Here is a 12,115-nt window from a genome sequence, read left to right as displayed (position 1 = left end):
TTTTTCCCTTCCTGAAAATCTTTTATTGTTACTCCCTGAAAAGTTTCTGTTTTCTTTGTTTTTAAAGATTTTATTTATTTATTTGAGAAAGCATGAGCAGAGTAGAGGAGCAGAGGGAGAGGGAGAAGCAGACTCTTCTCTGAGCAGGGAGCCCAGTGTGGGGCTTGATCCCAGGACCCTGGGACCATGAACTGAACCGAAGACAGACACTTAACTTAGCTACCCTGGGCCCCATTTTCCTGAAAAGTTTCATTTAGATTCATGGCATGTTTTGAAATGCTAACAATAGATTTTTTTTTTTAATTCATTTTTATAAAATCTGAGCTGGCTGGGAGCATCAGGGAACAGCAACAGCTCAGGGAGGGATGGTATTATCTGCTGGTCCTAGCTTTCCCACATCAGGGAGTAGGTGGTTTCATGGCAACAGTTGCAACTCCTCTTAGCTCCTAATGGATGCTCATGGCTCAAGCTGGGGAGGGGGTGGACACAGGAAATGCTAATTGCATCTTTATAGAATGAAGTTTCTTGGATTTGTTTTGAAAATCATGGTGGGCTAAATTAAATTCTCCTGAGAAATTCTTTTTATTTTTTTTAAACTCCTGAGAAATTTTTTAGTTTTATTTATTTTAGATTTTGAAATTCTTTAGTTTTAAAACCCCTTTGGAAGTAATATTAGTGCTTTTAGGCAGTTAATTAATTTTCTCACCAGAAATCATTACAAGAATACTTCATTTGTTCCTGACAGTGAGGATATATTTGTGTTTTACATTTCTTTGATATACATACAAATTACATATAGGCTTGGTCTCTGTTTTCAAAGGTCCGGTCTTTGTGGGCTTCAGTGAATGAAACACTAATATATTTGGAAAAAGAAAAAGAAGTTGTTAATGCAGTCCTTAGTCTTGTTAACCAATATACTTTAGATGGAACTAATGTTGCTATCAACATTCCAAGGCTCTTACTTGACAAAATTGAGAAACAGAGGTGTCAGGTAAGCATCTGATATTAAGTAAACTGCTGAAAGAACTCTGTTCGTGAATTATTATATATAATAATAATAATACATGCCTGTTTAATATACAGTTAATGTATATGTGATATGTAAATAATGTATATTCTTACAATGTCTTCAGAATTTATTTTTGTGAATAAATCTAGTAAAACATTCTTTTGTTAACCATGTATATATTCACATATGTTAGCTTTTATTAATTGTTCATTCCTTTTGTGTGCTGCATACATCATGCAGTGTAGAGAAATGGAGGAGGTTACTTAGTAGGAAGATAATATGGTACTAGTTCTTTATAAATTCTGAAGGAGAGCAGCAGTGATCTAGTTGGCTGAATGTCTTTTTAAAATGTCTGTATCCTATGGTTTCTCTTTCATTTTAATGCTGTTAAGTATTTTAGTCTTTTCTTTCCTTAGCTTTTGTGACCTCAGTATCTTTCGTTTTTTAGACTGCTATTGTCAGTTTTTTATACTGGCTCCTTTGTCTCGAATTTTTAAAAAGATTTTATTTATTTATTTGACAAAGAGAGAGAGAGAGAGCACACAAGCAGGGGAGCAGCAGGCAGAGAGAGGGAGAAGCCTGCTCCCTAGAAGCAGGCTCCTTGCTGAGTAGAGAGCCTGATGTGGAGTTTGATTCCAGGGTCCTGGGATCATGACCTGAGCTGAAGGAAGATCATTGACCCACTGAGCCATCCAGGCACATCGTTTTTCTCTAAATTTCAAATGAAAGTATTTTCCATGGTTCCTTTAATGACTACTTTTCTTTCCCACATTACAGTCATCTTTATTTACTTACTCAATTCTATATTTTCATCAGTAATCCTATACCTAGGATTGGTATTTCCAGTCTCTCTCCTTCAACCCAGACTCCATCAAATTATTTCCAATTGCTTATATGGCATTTTCATCTGGATAGCTTACTTTTTTTTTTTTTCCGTGAACTCCTAATCTATGAAGTATCTCCTATATGCCAGGCATTAATTACAATATAGGGGAATACAAAGGTAAAATAGTGTTGTGACACTGAAGAGCTTTCACTGTAATAGGTAAACCTACCACGCACTTCAAATTCCTAGTACAGAAATATCAAGAGTCTGCAAATTCAGATTCCTACAGAGGCTAGGTAGATAATATTTGCTAATTGTGTGTAACAAAAGGGGTAATGTAGGTAGTGATGAGGTCTTTGGAGAAATAGTAATTTTTATGTGAAATCTAAGATTTTTAGTTGATTGGCAACTAATTCTTTTTTTTTTTTTAAAGATTTTATTTATTCATAGAGACAGAGAGAGGGGCAGAGACACAGGCAGAGGGAGAAGCAGGCTCCATACAGGAAGCCTGATGTGGGACTCGATCCCGGGTCTCCAGGATCACACCCAGGCTGCAGGCGGCGCTAAACCCCTGTGCCACCGGGGCTGCCCGATTGGCAACTAATTCAAATGATTTTAAAGTACTTGAATTGTGCAAGTCAAATAAACGTGTCTAAGTTTGGATTCATCAGTTTGCAACTTCTTTAAAACATGAATTCAGGATCTTTCACTAAACCTGCTCTTTCTCCTCAGTCTTTATTTTGCTTCTCATTTATTTGCTTTCCTTTTATTCTAGTTTGCAATTTTTTTGCATAACATAAAAATATAGCACAGCCGGATAATTCTTTCACAGTAGTTTTCTTTGGACCAAAATTATTTACTTGGTTTCATTTTTGGGTAGACTTTTGGCTTTTTATTTTATTTTATTTATTTTTATTTTTATTTTTTTAAGATTTTAATTATTTATTCATGAGAGACACACACAGAGAGAGAGGCAGAGACACAGGCAGAGGGAGAAGCAGGCTCTATGCATGGAGCCTGATATGGGATTTGATCCTGGGTCTCCAGGATCAGGCCCTGGGCTGAAGGCGGTGCTAAACTGCTGAGCCACCTGGGCTGCCCAACTTGTGGCTTTTTTCACTCTTCTTTAAGGTAACTTTTTATATAATAGTAAAAAAAAAAAAAACACCTATTTATGTAATAGTTTATCTTAAGAACCACTTTTTTTCCCCTCTGAATCCTTAGTTGCACATAGGAAGTGTTTATGAGGCTGGAGAATTGAACCTCTTAACAGTTATTCGGTTATTAAATGAAGCCTTAAAAGTAGTGAAATATGAACGTTGTCAGGCTGACCCAGCAAAACTGAAAATAGATCTTCATTTCCTTGAAAAAGAGACCAAACTTCAGAGAGAAAGATTATCAGATCTGAAGCATATAAGGTACTGTAAAAAGATCTTTTGTTATATTATTGGGGAGGAATAGGGTGGTTTTGATAATTTCTCAGCACAGCTCATATATTTGATAACTCTTTAGCTTTAGCAAACAAATGTGAACATTTCATTAGAACTCAAAAACCTTGTCATTGACTCCCAGAGAGACACATGAAGAAACTACAATTAATGTAGTTTTCTTTTTTGACTAGAATAAATTATTTACCATGAGTGATAATTCTTTGGGAAATAATTTTAACTTTTCTCAAGCTTTTCTTTTGTGGAGTCTACTTAATAAAACTAAGCCTTATTTGTTATTTATTTAGTTTTTAAAATATTTTATTTATTTCAGAGAGAGAGAGAGAGAGAGCGCACAGAGCATGAGCAAAGGGAGGGGCAGAGGGAGCAGCAGATGCTCCACTGAGCAGGGAGCCTGATGTGGGGCTTGATCCCAGGATCCCTGGGATCATGACCTTAGCCAGAGGCCGATGTCTAACTGACTGAGCCAACCAGGCACCCCAACCTTATTTGTTATTTGAATGGAGTAACTGGAAGCTATGGGCTGCCTTTAGGAGTGGACAGAGTAGGAGTAGAATTTGGATTCTAGTTTAGAACTAGGAAAAAGTAATAAAGATAAATGGAATAATAGATGCATGACTGCTTTCTGGTCCTAAAAGGAAAAAAAGTACTTTAGGTTCTGAATGTTCATTCACTGTGAGAGTTTATTCGGTGTATATGTGCTATATTGGTTGAACTTCCAGTTACATTTTCTTCCCTTTCTCTACAAACTGTTGTATTCTTAAGTTTTACTCAGTACTCATTTTATATATTCATATTTTGAGTGAAGTTCTTTTTTTTTATGCTATCATAGGTGTAAAATAAAAGAAGATCTCACCAATATAAAACATTCTGTTGTTGAAAAACAAGGAGAATGGTTTAAAAAGTGGAAAGAATTTCTTAGTCTGTCTCCTTTCAGTCTAATTAAAGGTTGCACTCCAGTAAGTAATGTTGACTTGCCTTTTGGAGAGTAGTTTAATATAAGGCAGTCTTTTGATTTATCATGTTATGAATGATCTAGGAATGCTATGCATGTGTAAGTTGTCATCTTTGCATCTGAGTCTAAAGTTTAAATGTTTTGGTTTCTGTAAGTTTTCTAAATACATATAGAGTATTGATCAGGCTGCTTTGTGATTTATAGTTAATATTTTTAGATTCAGAGGATTGTATTAAGAAAATGAGAAATTTCTTTTGCTGTTAGGTAGTATGTTTGAGACACGGAGGACAGAGTAGTCCCCTTGTTCTAGTATTGTAATCCTTGGTTTAAAATAGTTATAGGATAATTTATATGCTTGGTAATTCTATCTTCATGGGGGGGGGATCATCCATTCATAGATTAATTTAGTAGTGTTATTGTGGTAAAGAAGTAAATGTGTATATTTCAAAATGATAAATTCTGTGTTTTAAGGCTGTGGATCTTTTACCACCAATGTCTCCTCTTTCATTTGATCCCGCCTCAGAAGAAGTATATGCAAGGAGTATTCTTTTGCAGTATCCTGCTTCACTTCCAGGTTGGTTATTTATTTTTCTCTCTCTTTTTTTTTTTTTTTTTTTAAGATTTTATTTATTTATTCATGAGAGACACAGAGAGAGGCAGAGACACAGGCAGAGGGCGAAGCAGGCTCCTTGCAGGGAGCCCGATGTGGGACTCGATCCCAGGACTCCAGGATCATGCCCTGGGCCGAAGGCAGACGCTCAACTGCTGAGCCACCCAGGCTGCCCTATTTTTCTCTCTTAAACTTTCTCTCATCAGTATTTCTCCCTATGATAGCAGTTTCTTTACATTTTTGTTTTTTTCCCCCAGTTATTTTTTATTGTGATGAAATTGCACATAGCATTTTAGTCATCAAAGTGTACAACTCAGTAGCATTTGGTAAATTCACAAAATTGTGCAACCGTCACTGCTTTTTAGCTCCAGAATATTTTTATGATCTCAAAAGGAAATCCTAGGGTGGCTCAGTTGATTAAGCATTTGACTTTTATTTTTGGCTTAGGTTATGATATCAGGGTCCTGCATCTGTGTCCAGCCTTGGACTCCACACTCAGCACAGAGTTAGTTTGTTCTTCTCCTTCCCCTTTTGCCCCCTCCCCCACACTCTCTTGCTGGATATTTCATATAAATGGAGTCTTATGAGACTTTTTTTTTTTTTTTTTTAATATGAGGGTTTTTGTCTCTGGTTTCTTTCACTTACAGAATTTTTCACTTTGCATAATATTTTCAAGGTTCATCCAAGTTGTAGCATGTACTTCATTACTTTTTATGATTACATTCTATTGTATGCCTAAACCATATTTTGTTTATCCATTCATCCACCGAGGGACATTTGGGTTGTTTCCACCATTTCACTATTAAGAGTAATGCTGCTATAAACATTTGTTTACAAGTTTTTGTACAGAAGTCCACAACTGTTTAACATGAAAGTACAGTACAATAATTACCTGAATACCACCTGTTTTAACATTAACATCTACTACATTGCTTTATATGTGTATGCATGTATTTTTGCTAAACCAAGTTAGTACTAGACATAGTAACATGTCATTCTTTCAGCATGCATTCCCATAAAAATACTTTTCCTATATAACTACCATAGTAATGCCACATCTAAAAAATTAATAATACTATAATATCTCATTCAGTTTCCTTAACTACTATGCCACTATCACACCTGAAAAATTAATTTCTCTACGATATCTGATAATCCATCTAGTTTTCAGTTTCCTTAGTTGCAGTATTCGTGTATAAGAAATTGTTATTAATTTCAGTAAATGTTAGATAAGAGGAGGAATAAATGCGTTAAAAAAACCTATGAATTATGTAGTGAGACTGGAGCAGGTGATAGATGTAGGCCACAGTGGAGTTCATGGCTGCCAACAGTCATGGCAGTCGTTAGCATAGGACTTAGGAAGAAAAGGGTGAACACAACGGGAATGAATGATTGATTTGGGAGTCAGGTGTACATGGGGAAGACACTAGATAGGAAAGGTCATAGATTAGAGAGCAAGGCTCATTATAGGCACTAGCAAAAGAGTAGACACAGAAAAGACTGCATGGTTTGGTGAATGACCGAGAGCTTCAGATAGAGCATTATTTAGGATGATAGAATGACTCTTAGGGCTCTTGGCATATTTGATTGGCATATGTTTTCACTTCAACTTGGAAAGGGTCGTTGGCATCTAGAAAGACTTAGTTTAGGCCCTGTGAAACCTTGAAATCTGTCTGCATGTCCGTTCGGTGATTTCTATCTGCCTTGAAAATGAGGACATATTTGTAAGTAGGAAGTTCACATTTTAGAAGTGTTTGATAGGTTCTTTGAGGTAATGCTCTCCTTCATATGTTGTAGAATTTGTACTCTTTGAGATTCCCTTTTTTTCCCTAAAGAGGTAGAGAGAGCCTTGATGCTAGCTGGGGAATGTTAACATTATTTTATGCTTTTTTGTAGTAAAACAACTTTTTTTCCTCCCTACACTTTATATATTACATCTTACTTGAAGAAATTTTCTTTTAAATTGTTTTCTTTTTTTTTCTCTTACATTTTTTATTCGTGAGACACACACACACACACACACACACACAGACACAGACACAGGCAGAGGGAGAAGCAGGCTCCGTACAGGGAGCCTGATGTGGGACTTGATCTCAGGTCGTCAGGATCATGTCCTGGGCTGAAGGTGGCGCTAAACTGCTGAGCCATCCAGACTGCCCTCTGTTAAATTGTTTTTTAAAAAATATTTCAGTATATTGAAAAGTACAGGGAATAGTAATATAAATAACCTCTTCATCAAACACTCTTGTCAAAGCTTTGCAATAATTTAGATTTTTAAAAAAATATTTTATTTATTTATTAGAGAAAGAGGGAGCATGTGCAGAGTAAGGGGCAGAGGGAGAGACTCAAGCTGACTCTGGGCTGAATGTGGAAACTGTCATGGGGCTCAGTCTTAGGACTCTGAGATCCTGACCTGAGCCGAAGTCAGATGTTTAATTGACTGAGCCTACCCAGGTGTCCCACAATATTTAGATATATATTTTTTAAGTATATATGTCATTAATCCTTGGGGATCTACCTTTCCTTGACTCCATTCTTTCTGCAATTGCAAATGTAACCACTATTCTGAATCTTGTTTCAGCTAGTATATGTTTATAAAAATAATTCTAGGGATGCTTGGGTGGCTCAGAGGTTGAGTGTCTGCCTTCGGCTCAGGTTGTGGTCCCGGGATCCGGGATCAAGTCCCGCATCAGGCTCCCTGCGAGGAGTCTGCTTCTTTCTCTCTCTCAGGCTGTGTCTCTCATGAATAAATAAATAAATCTTAAAAAAAAAAAATTCTAGTACATGTGTATGGATCTAACTGTGTATAAGACTGTTCTGGCATACGAATAAATTCTCTTCTTATACTTCAAAATGTCCTGTATAAATGTTTATATTTTGAACTAGGATCTAAGGAGGGTTCATTCATTGCATTTGGTTGTTTTGTCTTCTTACTTTTATTCTAGAATAATGCCTCTGTCCCCCTTTCTATTATTTTATTTTTTAAAGATTTTATTAATTTATTCATGAGAGTCACAGAGAAAGAGGCAGAGACACAGGCAGAGGGAGAAGCAGGCTCCCCATAGGGAAACCGACATAGGACTCGATCCCTGGACTTATCGTGCCCCAAGCGGAAGGCAGATGCTCAACCGCTGAGCCACCCAGGTGTTCCCCCTTTTTAAATGACATTGTTAGAAATTGTTTTTAACAGTCATTGTGTGTTTAGATTTACCAACACATTTACAGATTTTTTTTTTAATTTTAATTTTTATTTATTTATGATAGTCACACACAGAGAGAGAGAGAGAGAGAGGGGCAGAGACACAGGCAGAGGGAGAAGCAGACTCCATGCACCGGGAGCCTGACGTGGGATTCGATCCCGGGTCTCCAGGATCGCGCCCTGGGCCAAAGGCAGGCGCCAAACCACTGCTCCACCCCAGGGATCCCCCATTTACAGATTTTCTTGTCAAGATTACTACTTGTATTCTCCTTTTCAGAAGTATATTCTTTAATTCTTTTTGTCATGGACGCTGGATAGTCAAATCTCTTAGTTTTTCTGTGAAAATGTCTTTAGTTTCACTAGTTTGTGAATGATAGTTTGAATATAGGATTCTAGATCAATGCTCAGTTTTCTTCTGGCTTTGATGATATAATCTCATTGTTTTCTGCCTTCTATTTCAGAAATCTCTGTTGTCAGCCTTATGGTCATTCATTTGTAGGTAATTTTTAGTCTCTGGTTGCTTTTAAGACTTGTATTTATTTAGTTTTGTATTATGCAGGTTCATTTAGATGTATCTAAATGTGGGTTTATTTTTATTTAACTTTTGGGCCTGTGTGTGCTTATTTAATGTGAAGGCTCACATTTTCTGTTTTGGAAACTTACTAATAGATCTCTTCTAACACTTTCGCAGTCATCCTTTTTTTTTTTTTTTTTTTTTTTTAAAGGATTTTGTTTATTTGAGAGAGTTCACCAGTAGGGGGAGCAGCAAAGGGAGAGGGAGAAGCAGACACCCCGCTGAGCAGGGAGCCCAATGTGGGGCTTGATCCCAGGGTTCTGGGATCATGACCTGAGCTAAAAGCAGACTCCTAGCTGACTGTACCACCCAGGTGTGCAGGTCTCAGTCATTCTTCTGATGCTTTCCTTTTAGAGCTCCTGTTGTTGGGACTTGTAATTCTGTCCTCTATATCTCTTAAACTTTTCATTTGTATTTATAAACTTTTCATTTATGGTTCACTGGTTACCTCTTTAGATGTATTTAATCTTTTTTTTTGACATGTCCAATTAATCTTTAGCTTTTTCGTGGATGTGTTTTTCATTTTTTTTTTTTTTTCTTTTGCTTCTCTTTTCAAAAATTGCCTGTTCTTGTTCCTGGTATCATCTTCTTTCATTATAGCTCCTGTTGTTTCTTTGCCAAATATTTTAAACATACTGATTTGATCTTATTCAATTTTTAAAATATCCCTGTGTTTCAGATACTTCTGGTTCTGTGTGTTTTGCGTGGTCATTTTTTATCCTTTTTTTTTTTTTTTAAAGATTTTATTTCTTTATTCATGAGAGACACAGAGAGAGAGGCAGACACATAGGCAGAGAGAGAAGTAGGCTCCCTTTGGGGAACTGGACCTCGGGGTCACTCCCTGAGCCAAAGGCAGACACTCAATCGCTGAGCCACCTAGGTGTCCTTGCCTGTTCATTTTCATAGTTGTTTGTTTCCTATTAAAATATTTGATTGTGAGGGTGCCTGACTGGCTCTTTTGGAAAAGTATGTGACTCATAATCTCGGAGTTGTGAGTTCAAGTCCCATGCTGAGTGTAGAGATTATTTAATAATAAAATCTTAAAGGGCTATTTGGGTGGCTCAGTCAGTTGTCTGCCTTTGGCTCATGTCCTGATCAAGCCCTGCATTGGGTTCCCTGCTCAGCAGGGAGCCTGCTTCTCTTTCTTTGCTGCTCCTCATGCTTGTGTTCTTTCTCTTTCTGTCAAACAAACAAACAAACAAACAAACAAACAAACTTAAAAAAAAAAAAAGACAGCATCTTAAAAAAAAAATTGTTTTTGATTGTGACTTCAGTGGACCCACCCCTGAAGGCATCACATGGGCCCTGGGTTGTAGAATGGTCTCTACATGGTGGCCTAGGGTTCCAGGTATTTCCCTTGCACTAGGCAGTTAATATTTTTGGTTTGGGGTTCCCACAAGTAGCCAATATAATATTGAATTTCATACTTCCCTTTCAGTAGGCTAGGTAGGCTTAAAATTTCTTTTCTCTCCACCTTAAAATTTTTTTTATTTTTATTTTTTAAACCCAAGACTCCAGGTAGACAGCAGACTTCCTTGTTACTTTCCTGGTCCAGTTGTCCAAATATTTATAATATCTTCAGGGGCTGAGTAGCCTTTGCAATGTCCTGGTCTTAGGGCAGTTTCTCAGATCTTAGTCTGAGTGGACCAAGATTTTATTCTTACTTAGGCAGTAAATCCCTATTGTTCAGCCCCAGGAACCCACCATTTAGCCTTTGTGTCTTGATTTGAGCTTAAATGCTTTCTGTCTTTAGTCCTGTCATGTAATGATTTTTATCTGTTCTTCTGGGCATTCCTTTCTCTTAAATTTTATTTTGCAGTTCTAGTGTATTATGGTAAGAGTCATTGTCTGCTACAGCTTTGTTTGCTTTGTTCAAGTGAGTTATTTTGTCTTTACCTCCTTATTACCTTGTTGTGTCTGTCCCCTCTGTTCTCTTCACATCTTAAGTGCTATAGTTTGATTTTCTGTTTCTTGCCTTTAATTGTATTCTAACTAGGTACTTTGCCTCTATAGTCTACCTATTCCATGTTGCAAATGATTATCAGTGATCCTTCTGTAATGCAAATACAAAAATCTGATCCTTTTTATCTCCTGGTGTAATACACATCAGTGACTTCCTGTCACCTTTAGGGAAAAAAAAAGCTTTAGATGACTTTCACTAAGCAACTTTTACCTTAAAAACATTCTTACATACTGGAACACATGTACATCATCGTCTCTACCAATTACCACCAGTGTTTATGGTTGTGCCTAATTATTTTAGTTTATTATTGCCTATTCGTTTTTTGATAAAATTTTTGTACTTATGTTCATTTTTAGAATGTTTTATGAATACCAGTAATTCCATTATCATTAGTAAGTGCAAAAGCATAGAGTACTGAAAATGTTTATAATATAGCGTACTATAATGATGGATTAAAAGGAAAAGTTCACATAATATACACATTGGTTTCCAGTAACGCTTTGGACACATGTATAAATTGGAGAAAGTCCTTTAGAAGCTAACATGTTGAGAGAAAAGTTCCTGGAATATCCAGTCCTCTGTAATGGAGCCATGACTTTCTTCACCAATCTTGTTTCCTGCCATGCTTCCACTCAATACACACTATGCTCTAGCATACTGAATTTGTTCCCTGTTCTCTCAGTACCTTTATGTCCTCTTCACATTTCCATCTGGACCAGGTACCTTTTTCCCTCCTTGGATTCTGTGCATATTTCTCTAATAACTATAGCAACATGCCGTAAGTCTCTACTCATCAATAGTCTCTTCCCTAGACTGACTCCTTGAAGCCAACATCTCCAACTTTTTTTTCTCATTGTTACTATAGCAGTGGCATATAATTATTGATGCACTGAGGAATAAATATGTATATTGACTGATGTCATAGATGCTGGGCTGAAATATGCTAAATACATAATTTTTGACCTTGCTGATTTATGTAGTAATTGCATGGTGTGTGTACGAAAACTAGAAGCACAGCTAATATTATGCTGGAGAACTATGTACTGTCACCTTTTTGGAAATTTGGTTTAGTATAAATCTATCATTTAAAAAAATTTTTTAAAACATTTTATTTATTCATGAGAGACACAGAGAGAGGGAGAGAGAGAGAGAGAGAGAGGCAGAGACATAGGCAGAGGGAGGAGAAACAGGCTCCATGCAGGGAGCCCGATGTGGGACTCAATCCCGGGGCTCCGGGATTATGCCCTGAGCCGAAGGCAGATGCTCAATGACTGAGCTACTCAGGCATCCCAAATTTTTTAAAATTTAAATTCAATTTAGTTACATATAGTGTATTATTAGTTTTAGGGGTAGAATTTAGTGATTCATCAGTTGCATATAACACCCAGTGCTCATTATATCAAGTGCCCTCCTTTAATGCTCATCACCTAGTTACCCCCATTCCCCGCCTACCTCTCATCCAGCAACCCCCAGTTTCCTGTAGTTAAATAGTCTCTTATGGTTTGCCTCCTTCTGTTTTTATTTTATTTTT

General features: G+C 36.8%; 1 protein-coding gene across 5 annotated transcripts in view; it reads left to right on the top strand.

The window, feature by feature from the left end:
- The window catches only part of HAUS6 (HAUS augmin like complex subunit 6), a 45,050-nt gene that overhangs the window by 15,283 nt on the left and 17,652 nt on the right, over positions 1 to 12,115 (top strand). For all 5 annotated transcript variants that reach the window (XM_072841483.1, XM_072841482.1, XM_072841487.1 and 2 more), the window contains exons 8-11: positions 821 to 991; positions 3,060 to 3,253; positions 4,116 to 4,242; positions 4,710 to 4,812. In XM_072841483.1, the coding sequence (XP_072697584.1) occupies positions 821 to 991; positions 3,060 to 3,253; positions 4,116 to 4,242; positions 4,710 to 4,812 (595 nt within the window). The remainder of the gene's footprint in view (positions 1 to 820; positions 992 to 3,059; positions 3,254 to 4,115; positions 4,243 to 4,709; positions 4,813 to 12,115) is intronic.

This window comes from Canis lupus, chromosome 10 (genome assembly GCF_048164855.1).
Source record: "Canis lupus baileyi chromosome 10, mCanLup2.hap1, whole genome shotgun sequence".
Lineage (NCBI taxonomy): Eukaryota > Metazoa > Chordata > Mammalia > Carnivora > Canidae > Canis > Canis lupus.
Note: the sequence above shows the minus strand (reverse complement) of the source record. Positions and strands in the feature narration are given on the sequence as shown.